The 23,929-nt window shown below is 40.7% G+C and overlaps 1 protein-coding gene across 1 annotated transcript in view; it reads left to right on the top strand.

Moving 5' to 3' along the window:
• VPS39 (VPS39 subunit of HOPS complex) overlaps positions 1–23,929 on the top strand; it is a 70,899-nt gene that overhangs the window by 5,732 nt on the left and 41,238 nt on the right. Inside the window, exons 2-11 of the mRNA XM_040333162.1 lie at positions 5,129–5,194; positions 6,297–6,361; positions 7,005–7,047; positions 7,134–7,228; positions 10,834–10,932; positions 12,046–12,138; positions 12,590–12,773; positions 14,423–14,543; positions 19,026–19,146; positions 22,274–22,403. Coding sequence (XP_040189096.1) covers positions 5,129–5,194; positions 6,297–6,361; positions 7,005–7,047; positions 7,134–7,228; positions 10,834–10,932; positions 12,046–12,138; positions 12,590–12,773; positions 14,423–14,543; positions 19,026–19,146; positions 22,274–22,403 — 1,017 coding nt within the window. The remainder of the gene's footprint in view (positions 1–5,128; positions 5,195–6,296; positions 6,362–7,004; positions 7,048–7,133; positions 7,229–10,833; positions 10,933–12,045; positions 12,139–12,589; positions 12,774–14,422; positions 14,544–19,025; positions 19,147–22,273; positions 22,404–23,929) is intronic.

The following is a 23,929-nucleotide window of genomic DNA, read 5'->3' as shown; positions in this document are numbered from 1 at the left end:
TGTAGCCCCAGTTCTCCTCTACAAGTGTACAAAGTTTGCTGTCTGGGAGACCTACGGCCGGGGAGCACCGATTTTCCAAATCAGGGCACCCCTTCTATATACTCCCATGTTAAACGTAAGTCTAGTCATGGACACAGTGAGGCATGCAAATGGACACCCTAGGCTTATACTCGAGTCAATACGTTTTCCTATTTTTTTTGTGGCTTATATTCGGGTTGGCTTATACTCGAGTATATACGATATTCATATAACGTTCATAAATCCATTGCATGCAAAGTTTTGTTTACATGAATATTTCTGGGGGGTCTATGGCTTTCATCAGATCCGTCCATGACTCTAAAGATGTTAAAAACCACCGCACTAGCATGAGCTCATCGAGTGAGTGCGATTTTCATTACGCTGAGTAAGTGTTCAAGGTTCTTACACTCCTCGGATATGCTGTTTATAAAGTCTTTATGATGATGTCATGGCCAGGACTATAAAAACTCCATCCAGGTGGAGTTCTCTCTGCAGGACAGTGGCCTGCTAAGAGCACAAGTTGGTTTACAGCAATCAAGGGGCCATAGCCAGCTTGAGGACCACTTCTTCTTTGCTAAAATTCAACTGTGATGTATCTAGTTATGACAAAGAAGCCAAACCCTGGAAAAAGCAGATATTGTTTTAGTAAAGGAAATATGTCTCCTTACTTGAATCTTGATGTGTTTTGTGTGTTTCCACCAGACCTGTGCAGTAGACACTTTGCCTCTGTGTAGGGGCTTTATGTACACGGAACGTTTTGCAACCTCCCCTGAACGATTTAACTTGACAGATAGTAAACAATGTTTAAAAAAGGCTGTTTAGCCGCATTTACGTTTTTAGAAATATTTGCAAATAGTCAGAAATGATAAACGCCTGTAGATGAAACATGGCTAAACGCGAGTTACTGCGATTACACATGTTTACAAGCTATTAAAGGCATTTGTCATTTCAAATGCCTGTGAACATAGGTCTGAACCCATTTTTTTTTTTTGCTTTCCAAAAAGCTTCTAAACTTAACTGCCTAGAAACTACTATAAACAACCCTGTGTACGTGTAATGATAAGATAACAGAGGAGAGTTCAGGGGCAGCTGAATAAAAAAATACCCAACTGCTCCTAAATGTCCGTTTACCAGCAGCAATGTATGTGAGGCCTTCGGCCCCATGCACACGAGACGCAGATGCAAACTCATCTAAACACACGTTTTCAAACGCCCGTTTTGCCGCCAATTTCGCTGCGTTTGCGTTTATAAGCGTTTAGTTAAGAAACATCATAAGACCCTCCCTAAGCTAAAAAAACAGTATTATTTAACCATTTCAGCCATTTTGTGAGACCAGAGTGAGTAGCAGCTGAAAGAGCAGCAGTGTACTTGTATTTAGCGTGTCACCTGCCACGTCACCTGCCACAAGTTGCGGATTGTCCACTTGCCACAAGTTGCGGATTGTCCACTTGCCACGTCACCTGCCACAAGTTGCGGATTGTCCACTTGCCACGTCACCTGCCACAAGTTGCGGATTGTCCACTTGCCACATCACCTGCCACAAGTTGCGGATTGTCCACTTGCCACGTCACCTGCCACAAGTTGCGGATTGTCCACTTGCCACGTCACCTGCCACAAGTTGCGGATTGTCCACTTGCCACGTCACCTGCCACAAGTTGTGGATTGTCCACTGGCCACGTCACCTGCCACAAGTTGTGGATTGTCCACTGGCCACGTCACCTGCCACAAGTTGTGGATTGTCCACTGGCCACATCACCTGCCACAAGTTGTGGATTGTCCACTTGCCATGTCACCTGCCACAAGTTGTGGATTGTCCACTTGCCATGTCACCTGCCACAAGTTGTGGATTGTCCACTTGTCACATGACCTGGCCATGTCACCTGGCCACGTCACCTGCCACAAGTTGTGGATTGTCCACTGGCCACATCACCTGCCACAAGTTGTGGATTGTCCACTGGCCACGTCACTTGTCACAAGTTGTGGATTGTCCACAATGCAAGCAATTACATTTTTTTTAATGTTTTTTTTTTTTTTAATGGTTTTTAATCTTTTGCCATCATTTTTGAGATTTCTAATGTAAAAATATGTCACCTTTATAAACGCTGGTACCTCGTTTTGCGTCTGAAACGCAAAAACTTTTGCGTTTGAACCCATCTTTTTCTTCTGAAAAAACGAGCATAAACGCAACTGCCGAAAAACGCAGAAAAATGTGACTGTGTGCATGGACACATAGGATAACCTTGAATGTGTTCAAATGCCTCTGAACACGAGTTTACCAGCGTCTCGTGTGCATGGGGCCTAATAAAGATCGGTCACTGCTGCACTTTCCTCTTGTGCGGGGGTGACTAGTCTGGTCTCCACCCCTCTTGTAGTTTTCTGTAGGTAGCCTTAATGGTTTTTAGCCTATTGGGTCCCTCACACGGCTCTGCTCTTTGCACAGGTTAGATACAGCACAGTTATGTCACTGCTAGTTTTACAAAGTAGTATCTGAGTTTAAGTAATTTGGTGCACACAAAGTGGATTTATATCCTTTGTGGCTATTAAATACATTTATCTGAGAGTTTTGTTGCACAGAGTTTTGCTTTAAATACTACCCAGCAGGAAGCTGCCATAAGTAATAGTGATGAATTGATCAATGGGCTTAAAAGAAGGGGATTGGTTGGGACTTCATATGAAGCACATCTAAGAAAAATATGTATGCAACGACATGTTTAATGATTCCTAATGGATATACATAAAATCCATGGTAAAAATATGTAGCATTATAACCCAGTTCGGGGAATTTTCGGGCCTACAGATAAACTGGACTAAGTCCCATATCCTCCCCCTAGATCTAGGCCCCCCTACTGCGACACAGGCGGCCCTTCCACTGCTGCGGACGGATGTTGTTAAATACCTGGGCGTCCATGTCACTAGATCCCCTTTAGACTACATAAGTCTCAACATTGAGCCACTTTTCCAGACGCTGAAGTCCAAAACTCAAACGTGGTCCCGTCTCCCTCTTGGGGTGATGGGCCGGGTAAGCCTAGTCAAAATGATCCTCCTCCCGAAGCTGCTCTATGCCTTCTGGCATGCTCCGCTATATATCCCCCCCCCGTATTTTTAAGGCCATGGAGTCCATTCTCAACTCATTCATCTGGGGCCCATCTCGGCATAAACTGCCGTGGCGGGTCCTGAAGTGCTCCTCCAGTCAAGGGGGCGCTTCGGTTCCAGACCTGTTCCTGTACTATGTCGCATCCCAGCTCTCCCACTTCTATCATATTCACCATTCTGATGGGAGGCGATATCTGGCTATGGTGTGCTCCAAGGCCCATGGCCCGGTCTCGCACCCATTCCAGCTCATGTACTGTGCACCCCGCAACTCTAGGCGACCGGACGACGGGAATCAGCTGCTCTTCCATCATCGCAAAATTTGGCAGATTGCCATGTCGGTTGGCAAGGCTCCGTCCCCCCACTCTCACACACCCCTTTGGGATAATCCCCAACTGCCTGAACTGGCCATGGTCCCTGACCACGGCATTTGGGTTAGGAGCGGAATTATTTATCTTACGCAAGTCGTTGCACACGGTTCGGTCAGGTCCTTTCAATCTCTTAAAGATACCCATGCCCTAGCAAATCACATGTTTTTCCGCTACCTCCAGCTTCGCCACGCACTTACCACGCAATTTGGTACTACCATCCCACTTCTCGAGACCCCACTCCCTGTTGACATCGTCCTGGGCTCGGACCCTAAGAAACTGACTTCTCAATTCTACTCATACCTCCTGGCTCCCTCGGCGGCTGTCACTCTCCAGCAGGCGAAAACTCGTTGGGAACCTGACTTGGGGGTGCTGTCGTCGGAGGATTGGGACGAAGTCCTCGTTAATTGCAGATTAGTCTCTCCCAAGATTTCCGACCGCCTCACCCAGCTATACATCCTGCATCGGTCATACCTAACGCCCCGTCGCATTTTAAAGTTTAGGCCGGACGGCAACCCTAACTGCCCGGGCTGTGACTCTCCTGATCCTACCTTCTATCACCTCATCTGGGAATGCCCCTGCGTGCAGGACTACTGGACCCAGGTGGTCCGATTTCTTCACGACCGCATGGGCTCCCCCCTCTCTCTTAGCCCACGACAATGCTTGTTCGGACTGTTTTCGCTGTCTGAGGCCGAAAAGTACCTTAATATATTTTTGCAAGAGACGTTGTTCCTTGCTCGGCTTCAGATAGCGAAAACCTGGCTTAGGGGCTCTCCCCCTACCCTGCAACAGTGGACTAAAGCTGTTAATGACACCCTACCCTTTAAAAAGCTTCTTTATGTCCACAGGGGTTGCCCCAGTAAATATAACAAGATCTGGGATAGATGGTTGGGAGAGGCCTCCACATGTGCTATTTCCACAGATTAGCACCCCCCCTTTTTTTTTTTCCTTTTTTTTTTTTTTTGGGCTTTATTGGGCCGCGGCCCTCACACCTAACATGTCCCATCCCCACATGTTGTACTGCATATTCATGTGTTACTTACTCTACCTGTATTATGTCTGTCATGTCTGCATATTTGACATTGAAATGTATCCTTGCTTGTGGTGCATGTTGCACCGATTATTGCATCCTTTGTAACCATTTGATTTTCATGCTCATTAAACGACGTTCTGATTTAAAAAAAAAAAAAATATGTAGCATTATTAGCAATAAATGGCACCTTGATAATATATGTAAACCATTTCAACATGATTCACAATAAATGCATTAGTATACAGTCCATTGTTCCATTTCATGGCAAACCTAGATTATCTTGGAAATAATAAAATGAATGATAAAAATCCATAGTACTGAAAAATCTCAAACTCATGATTGCAACGGTGTAGCATGTGACTGGAGCTCTACGCGTTTCATGGATGTTTCCATTCATCCGAAGCAAATACAAAATAGGTGTATCTATGATAAAATAAATGCAAAATGATCTGTTGCACAGAGGGTCTCGTATAAAGTCCCAATTCCCCCCCCCCCTTTTTTTCCCATTGATTGATTGATGGGCTGACAGGAGAGTGAACAGCAATTCATCAGTGCTGTGTATTTTATTTTAATACATTTTTGTTGGCATTCTAAATATATATATTTTTTCCCCTTTTAGATGAGTGGCTACTTGTTGGAACTAAGCAGGGTCATCTGCTGCTTTACAGAGTAAAAAAAGAACAAGGTGAGTTCTGTACCTGCACTTTTTTTTTTTTCTTTCTGTTGCTGAGCTATATTTTTATGGTTGGACACTTATCATAGCATTACAATTAATGCGTCATGTGGCCTGTGCAGATTGAGGCCAGTAGTAGTTCTGTGTGTCTCTACTCATTGGTGGTTTTTCCACAATAAATGCTGGTTTCTTAGAGCTGGTTCACACCAGATGCAGTCCATTGCTTTTAAAAACGCATGCACAGTGCTTTCCATATATTCCAATGGCACTTGTTCTAACCATTGTAGGGTGTTCCAGTGCAGTCATCAATAGTAGAGCATGCTACTATTTTTTTTTTTTTTTCTCTGTATGGATCGCATCAAAAATGCATACAAAAACTCGCCAGAAGGCATTTGTTGATTTGATATGAAGGAAAAAAAAACTGGAACTCATGAAAAATGGTCATTCTGAAATTCATCCAGAATGCCAAAATTGTTGTGTGATCTGGCCCTCAGCCCTGGTTCACACTGGGCTGTGGGAGTGAAGCTGTGCGAGTTCAGCTGAATTCGCACGATTTCACTCCCGCTGGCTGTCCCGATTTCGGCCGCGATTTAAGAGACATCTGTGCAGGTTTCTGCACAGATGTCAATGTAAATCGCGGGCCGAAATCGCAAAAAGTAGTCCAGGAACTACTTTTTTAAATCGGTGCAGCGCCGCAGATGCGGCGTCGCACCGATTAGGATGGTGTCATTGCCAACAATTGCCGCCGATTTGAGATGCAATTTCACATGTGAAATCGCATCTCAAATCAAAGCAAATCGTACCCAGTGTGAACCTGGGCTCAATGTTTATAAGTAGCTGTCATTTATAGGCTCATGCACACTGCAGCTCAAAAAAAAAAAAAAGCTGCATTTATTTTAGCTTGGAGAAGCTTGTACTTTTTATTGGGTTTGCGTATAGCTTTTTTGTCTTCATATCAAAGTGCAAAGAAGATAAAAATAGAACTGTTATAATAGATTTTAACTTTTAAATGTACCTGGCACCTAAGACAGCCTTGAGAGATGGGTGATTCATGCACCTTTTTATGTATTTTTAAAGCAAGCTTCTTCCTTCTTCTTTTTTTTTTTTTTTTAAGGTTGTAACCAGTTTGAAGTAACTTTGGAGAAATCAAACAAGAACTTTGCTAAGAAAATTCAGCAGGTGAGCAATATTTTTTATATCCTTTTTTTATTTTCTTTATTATTGGTGTTTGTGACCCCAGGGGATGTTGCCCATGCCACCTGTAAAGGTGACCACCTTGCCATAGATAGGTATTTGGTAATGGAGTGCTGCATCCCAGAGTAGACAGAAATCGGATGTCAAAATCTATTTATAGAGGCAGCTCTCTGTCAACTGGGGTATCCTAAAAAAAAAAGTCCCTGGCTTAGTCTGTTAAGCATTAGAAGAATGAGCGCACCATAAAACGTATTTCAGTTATGTAAGAATCCTATTTTTCTTGACCAGTAAAAATAAAAAATAAAATGCATTTGGAAGGTTTAAAGCTCCCACTTTATCAGGGTTGAGTGTCAATTTGGTGACCTGGATCTAATGCTGTTCATTTCATTCTTCAATATATTGTCCGGTAAATATCAGATTTTACTGACGGCACAAACCCTGATGAAGGGGGAGTTTTGAACCCCCAAACGCGTTGGAATGTTGTCATAAAAAAAATACTAGCATTTTTAATTCTACCTGGTTCCAGTTGCTCAGGCTTCCAGGCACACACATATAATATGTATATAGCATTCTTTTCTGTATTTCTCTGTAACTGTTCAACAAAATGGTTTAATCTCTATCTTTTCAGATTCATGTTGTTCCTCAGTTTAAGATCCTGGTCAGCTTGCTCGGTGAGTTGTGAAAGACTGATCATGTGCACACCCTGGTACTCGGCTGTTGTGGTATTCTAATTTGCTGTTTTGTCTTTGCATCATAGATAACAATGTCTGTGTTCATGACTTGCTCACCTTCCAGCTGATGACCACAATTTCAAAAGCTAAGGGTGCTTCACTACTATCATGTGACCTCCAGGTGAGCAAATCGCAGACCATTCCACTTTTTCTGTGCTAAAATCATTTTTAATATATATAATTTTGCCTTTTATTTTAAAGGGAAACTATAGTCCTTTAAAATGTTTGTACATTAGGGCATTCTTATCAATCTGCAATAAAATGAGGACTTTGTAAATTGCAGTGTATCTATGCAGGAGTAGAATAGTGAAAAAGTTAACATGTACCTAAATCCAAGAACAAAACCTGAATGTATTACAGATTACGTTTTTCTTAGATGTGGTGGCTGAATTTATTTTCTTTTTCCATACTTTATTTTCACCTTGTCACTTCCTGTGTGAGGGTGGTGACTACAATATCTAAGAAGAGCACTGTTGTCACCCTGGGAAGGAAGTGTTGGAGCTATATAACACATACCCCCCTCTATAAGATAAGGGGGAGTGTTTTGTAGTGTGCAGAGACTGTAGCATTGCCACGGGTGCAGAGAGAGCTCACTGCTGCCACATCACAACTTTCATAGATATCAATACCTGTTCATCAGGACAAATCCCATATGCCTCTCCTCTATCCTGAGGGACAGATATTGATATTATTGCACGGAGAGATCAGGGAACAATACTAACCGATGACCGTCCAGAGCCAGAAAGTACAGGAAGTTAACAGCTTACACGTTTTGGATGAACATTTTATTGACCTTGTCCAACAGATACAGCAAAATGCTTTCAATGGTATATTTAACCAGCCTAAAATGGAGCAAATAAGAGAAATGTATTTGTGGAATTTTCATATATTATTATATAAAGGTTACACAATTACAGCATTAGATATATTTAATTTAAAAAAAATTGGATTTAAAAATTATTTAATTTTCAAATGACAAATGGAGTAATACTTATGCTGGCCATACACTATATGAAAATTTAGCCGAAAATCGGTCTTTCAGACAGTTCTTTCGTTTTTGGCCAGTTAATGGGCACAAAATCGATAATCGTTGGGACGTTTTTGACCTGAAAAAAACGAAGGACACATTTGGAAATTTTCTGCAGAACGATAAATCGGAAGGTTAATGTGTTTCCCGTCCAAACTTTCTGCACTAGGTATATGTAAAAAAAAAAAAAAAAACGAACCAATTTTTTTTTATTTATGTCCACTGACCGATTTATCGGTCATTACATGATGGCACTATCGTTTGCGCTCACGACCGAACGTTCGTTTTTCGGAAGTTCGTTCAGACGATTTTTCGTGGAGTGTATGGCCAGCATTAGTCAATTGATCAGAGGAGGCTTGGATACATCAAATACTAGTGATGTTATAAAGCAGGGCTCGACAAATCCCGGGCGCCAGGTCGCCATGGCGACTAGAAATGGGGCCCTGGCGACTTGGCTTGGAAGGGGGGGCAAAAAAAAAAAAATTTTTTTTTTTTTTTTTTTTTTTTTTTTTTTTGAGCTGGGGCCATCTGGTGGTGAGCCGTTGGTATTACAAGTTATTACCACCAGATGTGAGCTGGCGCCATCTGGTGGTGGCCGTTGGTATTACAAGTTAAGCATTACAAGTTAAACAGCCATTCTAATGTCATTTTTCACTATTTTCACTGCCATCTTCTTCCCTCTAATTAGAACCCCCAAACATTATATATATTTTTTATCCTAACACCCTAGAGAATAAAATGGCAAACGTTGCAATACTTTCTGTCATGCCGTATTTGCGCAGCGGTCTTACAAGCGCACTTTTTTGGTGAAAAAATTACACTTTTTTGAATTAAAAAATAAGACAATAGTAAAGTTATCCCCATTTTTTTTTTTTTTATATTATGAAAGATAATGTTACGCTGAGTAAATTCATACCCAACATGTCACGCTTCAAAATTGCGTCCGCTCGTGGAATGCAGACAAACTTTTACCCTTTAAAATCTTCATAGGCAACGTTTAAAAAAAATCTACAGGTTGCATGTTTTGAGTTACAGAGGAGGTCTAGGGCTAGAATTATTGCTCTCGCTCTACCAATCGCAGCGATACCTCACGTGTGTGGTTTGAACACCGTTTACATATGGGGGCGCTGGTCACGTATGTGTTCGCTTTCTGCGCGCAAGCTCGTCGGGACGGGGCGCGTTTTCTGGCTCCTAACTTTTTTACCTGGCTCCTAGATTCCAAGCAAATTTGTCAACCCCTGTTATAAAGTGTGTTCTCAACTTCCTTGAAGACCCCTTTTTTATGAAAAAATATTTATGTACCTCCTCGTGTGGTTTAACTTGTCTCTAGTGCCCCTTTATTTAAATATGGAAGCTGGGGATAAATGTTGTTCAAGCAACTTATGTTTTTAAAAGACATACTTTCTTTCATAATTTTATTGAATTCTTCAAGATTAAAGCGGATCTCCCACGCCAAAAACATTTTTTTTGTTAATGCTCCACTGCCATCCTGTGTTAAATATAAACTTTTATATTCCTCCTTCCGTTTTGGTTCCATTTTAACTGTGGGCATAAGCCCACAGGCCTGCAATCCCTTCTTCCGGTGGATGCCGATGCCCCAGCATCCACCCCTCGATCTCGCGCATGCGCACGAGCACAAGCAACGGGGAACAGCGACTTTCGAAATAGCGCGAGATTTGAGAACACGGCTGCGCAGAGCGCACTGCATCTAACAGGAAGTGATGCAATGCCCGGAAAACTCCCGCATACATGCAGACCGGAAGGTACAGTAATGTACAGGTACTGTACACATTTAGCTAAAAAAAAATAACCGTTTTTAGCATAACAGATAGCGCCATTGTTATTAAGCAAATGATGTAATTAGGGTGGAGATCCGCTTTAATGCATTTTATTATTTATTATCTAAATTGCTGTTTTGAAAAGCTAAGATTTAAGAGAATGTAAAGTAAATAAGGCCCCATGTACACTGCTGCTGCTAAGGCTGCATTCACACCTGAGCGACAAAACGCCCGACGCCGGACGCTTCTGCCGCTAGAGGGGAGAATTCCCATTGCTGTCTATGGAGATGGTTCACGTCTCATAGACGCCGAACGCCTGTCGCCTGAAAAAAAGTCCCGGACCCTTTTTTTCAGGCGACAGTGGCGTTTTCCCATTGACAGCAATGGGAAGACTTTTGAAAAAAAAAAAAAAAAAATTGAAAGTTTCACACCCGCGGCAAAATACGCCGCTACCGCTGAACGCGGCTGTCGCTCAGGTGTGAATGGGGTCTAAATGGACATTCAGAGGCAGTTAGACACTACCCCTGAACTCCTTCAATGTTATCCTATGTGTACATGTACACAGGTGTGTTTACTGTTGTTTTTAGGCAGTTGCGTTTTATAGGCCTTTCTTTTGAAGGCAAAAAAATTAGTTCAGACGCAAAAGTTTCTGACGCCAAATGCGGTAAGCCCGCGTTTAGCCGCGTTTCGTTTATTGGCGATTTGGGCTATCTAAAAAATAAATATAGATTTTTGAACCTAAAGGCGGCACTTTCGTGGGTTACTATCTGTCAAGTTAAATCGTTCAGGAGAGGTTGTAAAAATGTCCCGTGTACATGAAAACTTACAGGTAACATCAGTGCAGCCAAATGTGCTGCATTGATCCTTATTGGCCATGACTGCATTTGTTAATTTTTTTAAAACAAATTGTCATTGTTGCAGATCGCTAAATCTGGAGAAGAGACTCTGAAGATGTGTGTGGCTGTCCGTAGAAAATTGCAGCTATATTTCTGGAAGGACAGATCGTTCCATGAACTTCAGGTGACTGTGTTTGTAGTTTGCCTTCTAAAACACCCTTAACATTTGGCACATTTTTTAAATTCTGTTAAACAGCAGAGCAAAGGTTTGTGTATTTGTGAGTAATAAATGAGGTAATCATCCTCCATAGTACCTTTTTTTTTGTTCTTGCATTTTGGAGGTTCAGTATAGGAAAGCAACGTTTTTCTACCTCTAAGGTGGTGCATGCATTGTGATTGAGCTATGAGCCATTAATAATGACATATTTTAGATACCTAGAGATGGGGAAATTGGATGAATTGGTTAAATCTACCCTTTAAACTTAGTTTCTGTCCTATAAATCTTTACTGGAAGCACTGTTCAGACTGATGAGTGATCTAAGCACCACATCCCCAAAATCACACCACCACATTCTCAAAAATGACACTGGTGACAAATGATGGGGCTTTCATGATGCCGACTGAATTCGTCAAAGTATAGCAGCAGCCAAGGGGAGGTACGAGCCATGACGGCATTGAAGGTATGAAAAACTATGAATGCTAACAAGCGAAAGATTATATATGAATAACAGCAGGATAAAATGCAGATTCCATTTCTACTGATTCTGGGCTCACCATGTCAATCCCTGTGCCCCCCCCCCCCCACAGATGTGGGTGTTGGATATCTTATCACAACATATGACACTTGGGGCATCAGGTTATGGATATTACCTTTACTCTGCTGAAGGCATGCATAGAAAAATACATATAAGCCACACAGACTATCGAATATAAAGTGTATGAGGTGTTATGTTCAGCTTGGGAGGGGTGGGTGGCGTAGGTGTATTTATGAAAAGTGTTTTTATATAAATGTATTTTAAAAATAGTAAAACATTAACTTTTTTGCGTGTTTTCAGTCGGCACTGTGAATTTCCCATCTTTGTGTTACTAGTGTATTTACAGTATGTGTGCTTGTGTGGGTTGTGTTTTTTTTTTTTTTCTCTCTTTACGCAATTGTCAAATGATAGCAGTAATCATCTAGGAGTCACTGTATTGGGTTTCCTGCACCTTGAATAGCAAAATGCAAGTAAATATAAATTGGAGCATGGATTTACATCGTTTGTACAGTAAGCTCTTACACATTTGACTTTATTTTTAGGGAGACTTCAGTGTTCCTGATGTTCCCAAATCCATGGCATGGTGCGAAAACTCCATCTGTGTGGGGTTCAAGAGGGATTATTATTTAATTAGGGTAAGTTGGGATTTTAACAAATGGTAAACAGGCAAAATGCATACCAGTATATGTTTTAAAGCATTTGTTACCCCCAACATTTCATATTGATATGTGCCTGCTGTACCATGTACTTGTATGAAAAAGTATCCTGTTCTCTCTTTATTGTTTCTATTGTGTAAAATCACTGGTGTACCTGTCAGTCTCTACTTTCCCATTACAAACTGACCACACTAAGCAGGAGAACACTTTGTGGTCAATTCTCTAGCTGTGCTGGGAACTCGTGTACTCTCCTCCCAATAATCAAACCTGTCCTGACCCCCCCCCCCCCGTACAGCCATTCACTTTTAATTATTCTAACAAGCTTTTAAAGAGATTAATAATAAGCTAGAGAAAAAAATGTTTGTTATTTGTTAAGTAGTATAAGTTATCTGTAGGACTGGTTGATGATGGTCAGTTTTTTTTCCTGCAGGTAGATGGTAAAGGCTCTATTAAAGAGTTGTTCCCAACAGGCAAGCAGCTTGAACCACTGGCAGTACCTCTGGGTGATGGAAAAGTTGCAGTGGGTCAGGATGATCTGACAGTGGTGCTTAATGAGGAGGGAACATGCACGCCAAAGTGTGCCTTGAATTGGACAGATATACCAATGGCAATGGGTGAGATTTTTGTTCATTTGTCTGTAGTTCAGAGTCCATTAAAACTATTACGCAATTACACAACAGAGAAGTTTCTTTACTTTTAAAGGGGTTGTAAGGGTAAAAAAAAAAATTCCCTAAATGGCTTCCTTTACCTTAGTGCAGTCCTCCTTCACTTACCTCATCCTTCCATTTTTCTTTTAAATTTCCGTATTTCTTCTGAGAAATCTTCACTTCCTGTTCTTCTGTCTGTAACTACACAGTAATGCAAGGCTTTCTCCCTGGTGTGGAGAAAGCCTCTTGAGGGGGAGGGGGCGAGCAGGAGGGTCAGGACACTCTACTTTGCAGATAGAGTAAGGAGCTGTGTGTTAGTGGGCGTTCTGACACTTCTGCTTACCCCCTCCCCCATCAATAGGCTTTCTCCCCACCAGGGAGAAAGCCTCCAATTAATGTGTGTAGTTAGACAGAAGAACAGGAAGTGAGTATTTCTCAGAAGAAATAAGGACATTTAAAAGCAAAAAGGATGAGGTAAGTGAAGGAGGACTGCACTAAGGTAAAGAAAGCTATTATGGGATTTTTTTTTTTAGGTTGCATTAAGGTTAAAAAAAAAAGTTTTCATGTGCAGCTACCCTTCAATCAAATCCTGTTAGGGGGGCTGGGCCGTGCCACGCTCTATGTGTCAATAGACGCACACAGCTCGTCTTGGAATCGAACCTTTACAAATGCCCCCATTGCAAGTCACACTAAAAAAAAAAAAAAAAAAAGACGAGGAGGACAAAATGCCTGCATGGGGCCCCAGCAGAGGAGGTTCAGAGCTGCTTTGTGCAAAACAATTATTATTATTAATAATTATAAAAAAAATAATAATAATAATAATTTTTTTTTTTTTTTTTTATAAAAAAAAAAAAAAAAAAAATACTTTTATAATACAAAACACATTTCTTTAGTTCCTATCAAAGCTGACCTATTGTTACTGTACAAGTAATTTTTAATTTCATTGTTACAATTTTCCCTTGCTTTCAATCTTCACTAAAACTCATTGATGCCTCTCTGACCCCCATACTAAAACCGAGTGTAAACAAACCAGAAACGATGTTTCTAGTTCTCTATGACAATGTTGTAAAAAACTTGACAGACTGCCCAGTTTTTTTTGACAGCTAAGTGAACAGAGAACTCTACACTTGTTAAATAAATTAATCGGGAAATTCTGCATAACGATCGTGAGGGGGGGGTTGAATCGATCGTGATTTATTTTTAATGATCGTGCAGCTCTAGCTTTAAGCATATAAAGAGATTTATATAGAACTTCAGCAGTCTTTAGGCTGGATTCACACCTATGCAGTTTTTGTGCTTTTTGCATTTTGCAGATTTCCACTACAGTCCATTTAACATTGTTTCCTTTGGAACATGTTCTGTAGTGCAAATCTGCAAAATGCAAAAGCACAAAAAATGCATAGGTGTGAATCCAGCCTTAGTCTCCAGTAAGAGAGCCTTTTGAACGTGTTGGCAATAGATTTGTATTTGAGACTTCTGTAAGCTTTCCTTAGTTGCTATTCAACCTAAAGTAGTTACAAATGTTCTCAATTTTGCTAGTTGCTATAGTTCCTAGATGTAACCAATTCTTGCCTTCAATTAAGTGCAATATTGGCCTATGTTTTTCTTCATAACAGAGTATCAGCCTCCATATATTATTGCTGTCTTGCCAAGATATGTGGAAGTACGGACGTTTGAACCGCGTCTGCTGGTGCAGAGTATTGAACTTCAGCGACCCCGCTTCATTTCATCTGCAGGGTGAGTGACTAATGTGATTTTACAGATATTAACTTAATGATGCAGATCTTAGCGGCCTTATTCAATATTGGTTACATGAGCAAAGCAATAAGCTTATAAAGTTTATCAACCCATAGCAGCCAATCCGTTTATGTCTAAGTTAATGGTGTAACATGGATTTTGGTTGGTATGGATGCTATACTTTGCTTCTTGCCTCATTTCTTTTTTTGTAGTAGAGTATTGTACACTACTACTACTACTACTACTACTACTACTACTACTACTACTACTACTACTACTACTACTACTACAATACTACTGGTATTGTAGCCTTTCCCTTTTTTATTATCCAACTTAAAGTGAGACTAAAGGATCGTGGTTTGTGGTGTGTGTTTTTTTTTCTCCCTTTTCTTTTATAACAAACATGTCATACTTACTGCCACTGTGCAGCTCGTTTTGCACAGAGTGGCCCCGAACACAGACTTCTGGGGCCCCACGGCGGCTCCTCCCCACGTCATATAACCCCCCTAGGAGAAGCGCTCTCCCGGGGGGGTTATTTTGCAGGTATGCTCCCAAGTCATTCATTCTGCGTCTATAGATGCAGAATGTATGACTTGGCCCCACCCCCCTGCAGCCAGGGAGCCAATGACTGCGCTGCTATCAATCTATCCAATCAAGAGCCAGCTTCCCGTGAAGAGAGGCTGAGCGTGTCACCTGAGCCGTAAATTCGCTCAGCGGTAAGTAAAACCTTGGGGGCTGAATTACAACCCCATTACGTTCATTAAAGATGAAAGATTTTTGGAATCCTTGGATACCTCTGTCATGCTTTAAAACCTGAAGAAGGATTTAAGGAACTTTGAAAGCGTTGTACCTTTTTAACTTAAAGTGGAAGTAAACCCTCCTATCGTTTTCAGCCAAGGAAGCGGCCATCTTGACCTCTGTTTAATCTGCAATTGCCATGATGCTGTACATGTGACCTGTTATGAAACCAGCCATTGGATGGTTTGACAGTTTGGTTGAGAGCACAAGCAAATGTGACAGCTAGCATTTCCGGCATGCCGGGAATGTTAACTGTTTATTGTAACTATCAAATTGAAGGGTTTACTTCCACTTTAAAAGTGGCATTAGTACCTAGGCTTGCCCCTCCACAATCAGTGTTAGACTGTTGCAAGTGTGAAGGGTACTTTTAGTGCCCATTTACAAAAATAGCCAGTCCATGTTTGTGCGTTTTTATATAACGAAGACAAGGTCTTATTACCAATCCCAGAGACGCTTGTATTTGTGTTTTTTGCTCTGTTGTTAAGCTTCTATTAACAGATTGTGGTAGTGTCTAGTCAAATATCATTGAAGGATGTCATTATTGCTCCTTTTGAAAATATCAGAGCGTTGACTTGTACCGCTAGTACTGTGCTTTTGTGCATGGCTCTCTGCCTCCTGATTGGTTGAGATGCAGGAGCCATTGGTTCCTGCTGCTGTCAATCGCTGCTAGTAAGACAGGAGCAGGGGACGGGGCTGAGCTGCGCTGTGTCTCATAGACACATAGACCTGGCTTGGCAGCGAGCATGCACACGTACCCCAATAGCAAACGGCTTGCTATAGGGGCCCAGAGCCCCAGCAAGGCCCCCATAGCAAAGCTATTTTGCAAAGAAGAATGGGCAAAAGTTTGACTTTAGATGTGCAAAGCTGGTAGAGACATCCCCCAAAAAGACTTGCAGCTGTAATTGCAGTGAAAGGTGGTTCCATAAAGTATTGACTCAGAGGCTAACTACAAATGCACGCCACACTTATTTGTAAAAAATATTATTTTCAAGCCACTGTAACATGCTTGTTTAAAAAAAAATGATTTCTTTCCTGTCAACCTTTTCTGGACAGTGTGTGTGTGTGTGTTTGTTTGTTTGTTTGTTTGTTTGTTTGTTTGTTTGTTTGTTTGTTTGTTTTTTCCTTTTATCATATGGTTAAATGGCTTATGAGATAAAAAACCTTCTGCCTTTACAACCCCTTTTGAACTTTTTGTTCTGTTATGCAAATATCAACATCTTATGGGAAGTTGGCTTTTCACCTTCCGTTCTCCTGCTTTCCTGTCATTGAGAGATCGTGTAGCTGCTGCTCCCTCCTGTAGTTTTCTCCAGGAGTGGATGGATCTGCTCTGTTCTCTCAATGATGATGTTACTGCTATTCTTACAAGGAAATATCTGAATTGGCAAAGGCATTTGCTGCACGCAGTGTAGATTTATAACTTTTGTAGCTATTGCAGAATATATTTAAAGCGGAGTTCCGCCCAAAAAAGGAACTTCTGCTTTTCGGAAACCCCCCTCCCTCGTTGTGTCACATTTGGCACCTTTCAGGGGGGAGGGGGTGCAGATACCTGTATAATACAGGTATTTGCACCCACTTCCGGGAGAGTCTCTCCAATTCCTGTCCTTCTGGGAAACACACTGGTTCCAGGAGACAGCGGGGACCACTGGGAACGAGCCATGCTACTTGCGCATGCCGCAAGGCTTCACTTCCTGATTTCCTCACCGAGGATGGCAGCGGGGGCAGCAGGGAGACGAGCGATTGCTCGTCTCCTACTGCCGACATCGCGGGCACGCTGGACAGGTAAGTGTCCATTTTATTTAAAAGTCAGCAGCTGCAGTATTTGTAGCTGTTGGCTTTTAATATTTTTTTGCGGGACCTCCGCTTTAAAAAAGAACTCCAGGCAAATAGTGTCCCATGCAATGGGGCTGTGACCTTACTGCATGAGTTAACTGCTTGTTTTGTCTAGGGCTGCACCGAAAGGCATGTTTCCACATGTCCAGCGGTGGGCTACACATCTGGAATTTCACTGTGGAAATAACTGGAGTAAAAGAAAGTACACTGAACAAATGGATCAAATGCATCTACAGTGAATACATTTAGAAATTTGGCAAGGATCGAATAGCATAATGCCAGTTAACACATAACCCAACTGTAAATAATACAGTAGCTCGACCTCCAGAGAAAAAGAGTCATTGATGTGCTCACCCATGTTCTAAGCATAATAAACTGGAGGGCTTGTGCCTGGGGAAAAACTTCAACCAGGAGGAGTTCTTCTTTAATTGAGAACATTTTGGGCCTGGAGTTCAGCTGTCAGGCAGTATGCCAAACATAAAAAAATTAACAAATTCCTGCATCCCAGCGACTTGGCTGTATGAAGAAATTTAACCACCCTCCCACCCGGACATTGTATTCTGACAGCTGTCAGAATACATTAATCGATGGCTGCAGCTAATTAAGAACATTTCCAGCATGTCCCTTCGACAATTCAACAAACTATTGCTTTTTGTTGAATAGGCATGGCCATATTGCTTTTATATTATTCACATGTTTTGTTATAATTGAAAAAAATCTTTGAATAAAGAATTATATTAGACTCAGCATTGTAAGTTATTGCATGGTAATATCTTTGTAATTAAAAACATATAGTGCCTTATTGCTAAGCAGAGAAATATAAGTAGACGTGTTTTTATATGTACAGTGGGGAAAATAATGATTTAATCGCTTGAAGATTTTGATACAAATGTTATAAATTGAGTTGCAGTTCAGTGAATAAAATGGGTATTTGATCCCTCAAGCAAAACATGACCTAGTACTTGGTGCTTGTTGGCAAGCACAGAGGTAAGATGTTTCTTGTAATTGGTTACCAGGTTTGCACACTTCTCAGTGGGGGGTTTGGTCCACTTTTTTTTTTTTTTTACACACAGATCTTCTCTAAATCCTTAAGGTTTCTTGGCTGTCGCAACTCGGAGTTTGAGCTTCCTCCATACATTTTCTATAGGATTAATGTCTGGACACTGGCTAGGCCACTCCATGACCTTAATGTGCTTCTTCTTGAGCCACTTTTTTTGTTGCCTTGGAGGTATGTTTTGGGTCATTGTCATGCTGGAAGACCCATTTATTACCCATCTTCTTCAGCGTTCTGGCTGAGGGAAGAAGGTTCTCATCCAAGATTTTACAATGCATGGCCCCATCCATTGGCCCCTCAATGCAGCAAAGTTGGTCTGTACCTTTTTAGCAGAGAAACGGAATATTGGATGAGAACCTTCTTCCCTCAGCCAGAACGCTGAAGATGGGTCTTTCAGCATGACAATGACCTAAAACATACATACAAAATAAAAAATTGAGAATTGTCTTGTACCTAAGTACTAAGTTATGTGTTGCTTAGAGATCAAATACTTATTTTGCTCACTGAACTGCAACTTAATTTATAGTATTTGTTTTATGTGTTCTGGATTTTTGGTTGATATTCTGTCTCTATCATTTTAAAATATATATATATATATATATATATATATATATATATATATATATATATATATATATATATATATATATATATATATATATATATATATATATATATATATATATATTTGCAATAGCTGCAGGGGATCAAATTTCCCCCACTGTAAGTTGGTTGTATTGTTTTAATAAATGTTTACTTGAAGACTAGCATTTTTCCAATTAAATATTTTCTCTCCTTAGAACAAACATTGTATATGTGGCTAGCAATCATTTTGTCTGGAGATTGGTCCCTGTTTCAATTGCTACGCAGATACAGCAGCTGCTCCAGGATAAACAGTTTGAGCTTGCACTGCAGCTAGCAGTAAGTAGCCAAAAGGGTGCTATCATGAGTTTATTAAGCCCTTAAGGATGAAGGTCCAAATAAATCTTAGAAGTGGAACTAAAGGGGATAACTTTTTTTTTTTTTTATTTAGTCTTTTCTCCATTTTGGATATAGTAAGGGAGGGTTAAAAACTCTGTGAGATGGAGAGATATATATATATTCTCTCTAATTATTTATTTTTGCCTCCATCTGTGTCCCATTGCAAAAATTTCACTTCCTGTCCCATACCTAAACGGGAAGTGAGAGGAAATCCCCGCAAAGTAATGGAATTCCTTGGGAACCCCAGGTTATCAGAACTAGTGTCCCCATAGGAAGATTTCTCCTCTATTACTTTTCTGGGGACAACCCAAAATTTGGTATGTTCTTTTACTCTTACCTTTCATGATAATGGTAAACAAGACAAATGGATCTAATCGCTCCGCACTCCATCCAAAACTAAGATTAAAAAATAAGTTTTGCCTTTAGTTATACTTTAATGTCTGAAACCAGTTTTGCAATTTTGGCATTTGTTAGTACAACTGTACATCTTTGCAGTGACTTGGTGTATTTAGGTGAATTATACCTTTTGTGTTTTTCTGTTTTTTGTTTTCTCTCCCGGCCTAAATTGGACCTTCATTTGATGGGTAATGTTAATAGATATTTCCCAATTACATTTTTTATTTTTTTTTGCTCTATAATAGTGGTGTTGACTCCCTCCTTCCTGCAATGGTGGTGCTCATGGCAGTGAAAGTTTATCCTCCCCCAATTCTAATCCTAGGGCACCAGGGCTATAAGATGACAAATCACTTTATGAATTCAGGTTCACTAAATATGCATTCATTTTTCGTTCAGGCTGTTGGTGCTTGTAGTTCATTGATGCACAGGGATTTGTAAATTGGTGATTCAGTTGTGTGGGCCCCACATGGCCGCGCTCTCTTTGAATTGTGACAGCGTGTGCAGGAAAATGGTCCCTGGCTCACTGTCACAAGGAGGGGGTGAGGGGTCCGATGCCGAACATGTTACACCCTAAATAGGAGTGTAAAGCCTTGTATACACAATCCGATTTCCATCGGACAAATCCGTGGAATTTTCTGCAAAGGGCATTGGCCGTGAACTTGCTATGCATACAGACAGCAGAACTTTTTTCAGGCAACATACACAAAACAATGTGGTTTTTCAGCTCTTTAGCACCACCCTTTGGGCAACTTCTGCTAATGTTGTGCCTTGGTTAGCATTGGTTCGGAGCATGCGTGTTTGTACTTTGGATTTTTTCCAATGGACTTGTGTACACACGATCGGATTATCCGACGGCACACATTTTGTCGGAAAATTTGAAAGCGTGCTATAAAACATTTGTTTGGAGCGTACAAACAGTCTGATTTTCCGACAAAACCCTTCCATCACACATTTGTTGGTGGAAAATCTGATCATGTGTACGAGGCTTAACATGTTCAGAAAGGTGAACTTATCCTTTAAAGTAGTAGAACTGTGGTCACACCAGACGCAGTTCGGTCCAGTTCCGTTCGCATTTTTTCTGCACTAATAATGCATGCATGGCGTTTTTCATGTATTCCAATGGCTCTAGTTGGCTCTAGTTCACACCATGCAGAGACTGACTGCATGGTGTGAACTAGAGCCATTGGAATACATGGAAAACGCTGTGCATGCATTTTATGCAGAAAAAAAGCGCACAGAACTAAACAGGACTGTGTCTGGTGTGAACTGGCCCTTAAATCGCATATTTAATGTAGGTTACCCAAACCAGTTAGAATGGGCTCTCTGTTCTTTTTTACCCCTAGGAACATTTTGTAATTGCCCTTTTGGTCCTTTGATGAGTAGGTTTTGAGAAGGTGAAATTACTTTTCTGCACTGAAATCAATGCAGCTTTGTCAACCTTTCTGGCATTGTAGCTGCTTGTATGTTGGCCCCTCTTCTAGCCCTGCCAATGAAGTGCAATGCCTAGCTCAGCAGTAAAAAAAGTAGCACATTGCTGTACCTGCTGGTGCGTACGCACCTTTGGTAGAGGACATGCAACACCTGATGAGTAACTCCCAAATCTTACAACTGTCTAGCACCACACAATTTCCAGCTGCTAAAATGTTTCTACCTAAATGGCATAGCTATGATGAGGGCTGTTCAGGCGGAAGTGCGTTTAGCCGCTGTTTTTGTGTTTTCAGTAAAGAAGTACTGTATTGGAGGAGATGTTGCATGCTGGCAATTATTTCTTATGATATCCAGTTTCTGAAGTGTGTGGGGGGGGGGGGGGGGGTCTTGGGTGGTACAGTGCACCACCAGGGGAATTTATGGGAGGTTGAGCAGTCTATATACTTTATACAAACGATCTAGCAACATGCTCAAAAATCTATTTTTTTCAGCTGCATTTACCTTTTTAAAGGGGGGGGGGTGGATAAATTAAATTACATATATATATATATTAAAGTGGTTTTAAACCTCAGACGTATTATCAGAACAAATCACATGTTTCTATAGTCTTTAGTTGCCTCTCTCCAAGCACCAAGTGTCATTTCCTGCTGCTGTTTAGTTCCCCTGCTCACTGTTTTTTTGTTTTACTGTTCTATTGAAATTCTAGTAGCCAAGTTTCTGCTAACTCATATTTGTGTCCTGCAAGTACTCAATTAAAGCGGTTGTAAACCGCATAAACTTTTTTTTTTTAAACCTGCAAGGCAAAAGGCATAATCGGCTAGTATGCACCGCATACTAGCCGATTATGAAATACTTACCTCGGAACGAGGTGAACACCACTTACCTGGTCCACGCCGAGCAGGATGTCATCTTGCTCCGGCGTGTCTTCTGGGTATCGCCGCTCCAGCGCTGTGATTGGCTGGAGCGGCGATGACGTCACTCGCGCGCGGGAGATTTAAAATCGTCAGGGTCCGGCGGATACCGGTCCTTTCGCCGTGGATTCCCCCCTGCGCATGCGCCGCCCGCATTGCGAGGGGAATATCTCCTAAACCGTGCAGGTTTAGGAGATATTCTCCTTACCTACAGGTAAGCCTTATTATAAGCTTACCTGTAGGTAAAAGTCAAAAAAGTGGGTTTACAACCACTTTAAAGCATTCAGAATATTTGGAGGTTTCTAGATTAATGCTAATGTGTTTCTTTTCAGAGGATGAAAGATGATGCAAACGGTGAGAAGCGGCAGCAGATCCATCATATTCAGAACCTCTATGCCTTCAACCTATTTTGCCAGAAGCGCTTTGATGATTCTATGCAAGTGTTTGCCAAACTTGGCACTGGTAAGAGGGCACTTCACACACATATTGACACCTACTTTATGTGGAAGTTTTTCTTACCATGTAGTCCCTAAAAAGTCTTCCAATGTAAATGTAGTCTCCTATGAGCCTGCTTCTGCATCTTCATATACCCACACCCACACTTAATGGAAATGCTTGTAATAAACAGAAACAAAAACATACTTGCATATACAGCATTTTTTAATAGTTGCAAACAAAGCGGTGAGTTAAGGTTTTAGAACTTAAGTTGAACTCTAGGCAGACATACACAAATTAATGACTTGAATGACCTGGTTTCAGCCTCTTGCTGTCCTTTTACATAAGGGTTGGAGTCTGAAAGGTAGAAGCAAAACAAGGAGTCTTTCAAATCAATTCTTGTGCTGACATGAAGCATGCTGATAGGAGGAGATGGCAGCATGTCAAATGAATTCATCACTGTGCTGCTCCTCCTTTTCGTGTGTGTGTGTGTGTGTGTGTGTGTGTGTGTGTGTGTGTGTATATATATATATATATATATATATATATATATATATATATATATATATATATGTATATATATATATATATATATATATATATATATTATAATATAGGCCCTCTTGTTTTGTGTAATGTAGCTCTTTTAGTCTGCTGTCTGGCCCTGTCTAATGATTCCCTGCTTGATTGAGAAAATTCACTATTTATAGTGTGGTTTTAATATTTCATCAGACTACATTTCTATATGTGATTCACTGCTATATCTCTGGGTGTTGTCACTTTGGCTGTTCCTGAAGACGAGCCTAACTCTTGAAGTGCGTTGGTGTTTGGACTACATATATCTAGCTGATCAATTTTACCCTATGGTTTTTCAGCAGGCTATAGAATATGCACATATAGATTGAGCCTTTCTTGGCTATTTGTCAATACTCAAGATTTTTTTTTTTTTTTTAACTCTGTTTAAATCATGTTTATAAGCACCAAGAAGCTCCAAGCCTTAATCGTATAGAAAATTTATGGAGGGAGCTGAAACTTTGAGTTGCCAAGCAACAGCCAAGAAACCTTAAAGATCTAGAGAGAATCTGTAAAGAGGACCAAAGTGTGTTTGTCATTGGGCAAACACACAAAATTGGAAGGGGATCAAATACCCCCCACTGTGTATGTATGTATGTACGTATGTATGTACGTATGTATGTACGTACGTACGTACGTACGTACGTACGTGTGTGTGTGTATGTATGTGTATATATATATATATATATATATATATATATATATATATATATATATATATATATATATATATATATATATATATATATATATATAATATTGTGTGTGGTGAAGTACTCGATGACTGAGAATGGGAAGCACTGCTGTATTACATTAGTCAATAAAAGTTCAGATTGTACATTTTTCAGGTTTTTTTTTTTTTCTTTTCTTTTCATGCCATGTATGAGAGGACAGTAATGCTCAAAAATATAAATAAAAATAAATGTACCCCAGTTGTCTTCTACTCACAGTTCCCTGCAACCAAAGTAGGTTCACTGGCT

The sequence above is a fragment of the Rana temporaria genome, chromosome 13 (genome assembly GCF_905171775.1).
Source record: "Rana temporaria chromosome 13, aRanTem1.1, whole genome shotgun sequence".
In the NCBI taxonomy this organism is placed as follows: domain Eukaryota; kingdom Metazoa; phylum Chordata; class Amphibia; order Anura; family Ranidae; genus Rana; species Rana temporaria.
This window is presented reverse-complemented; position numbering and strand designations above follow the sequence as displayed.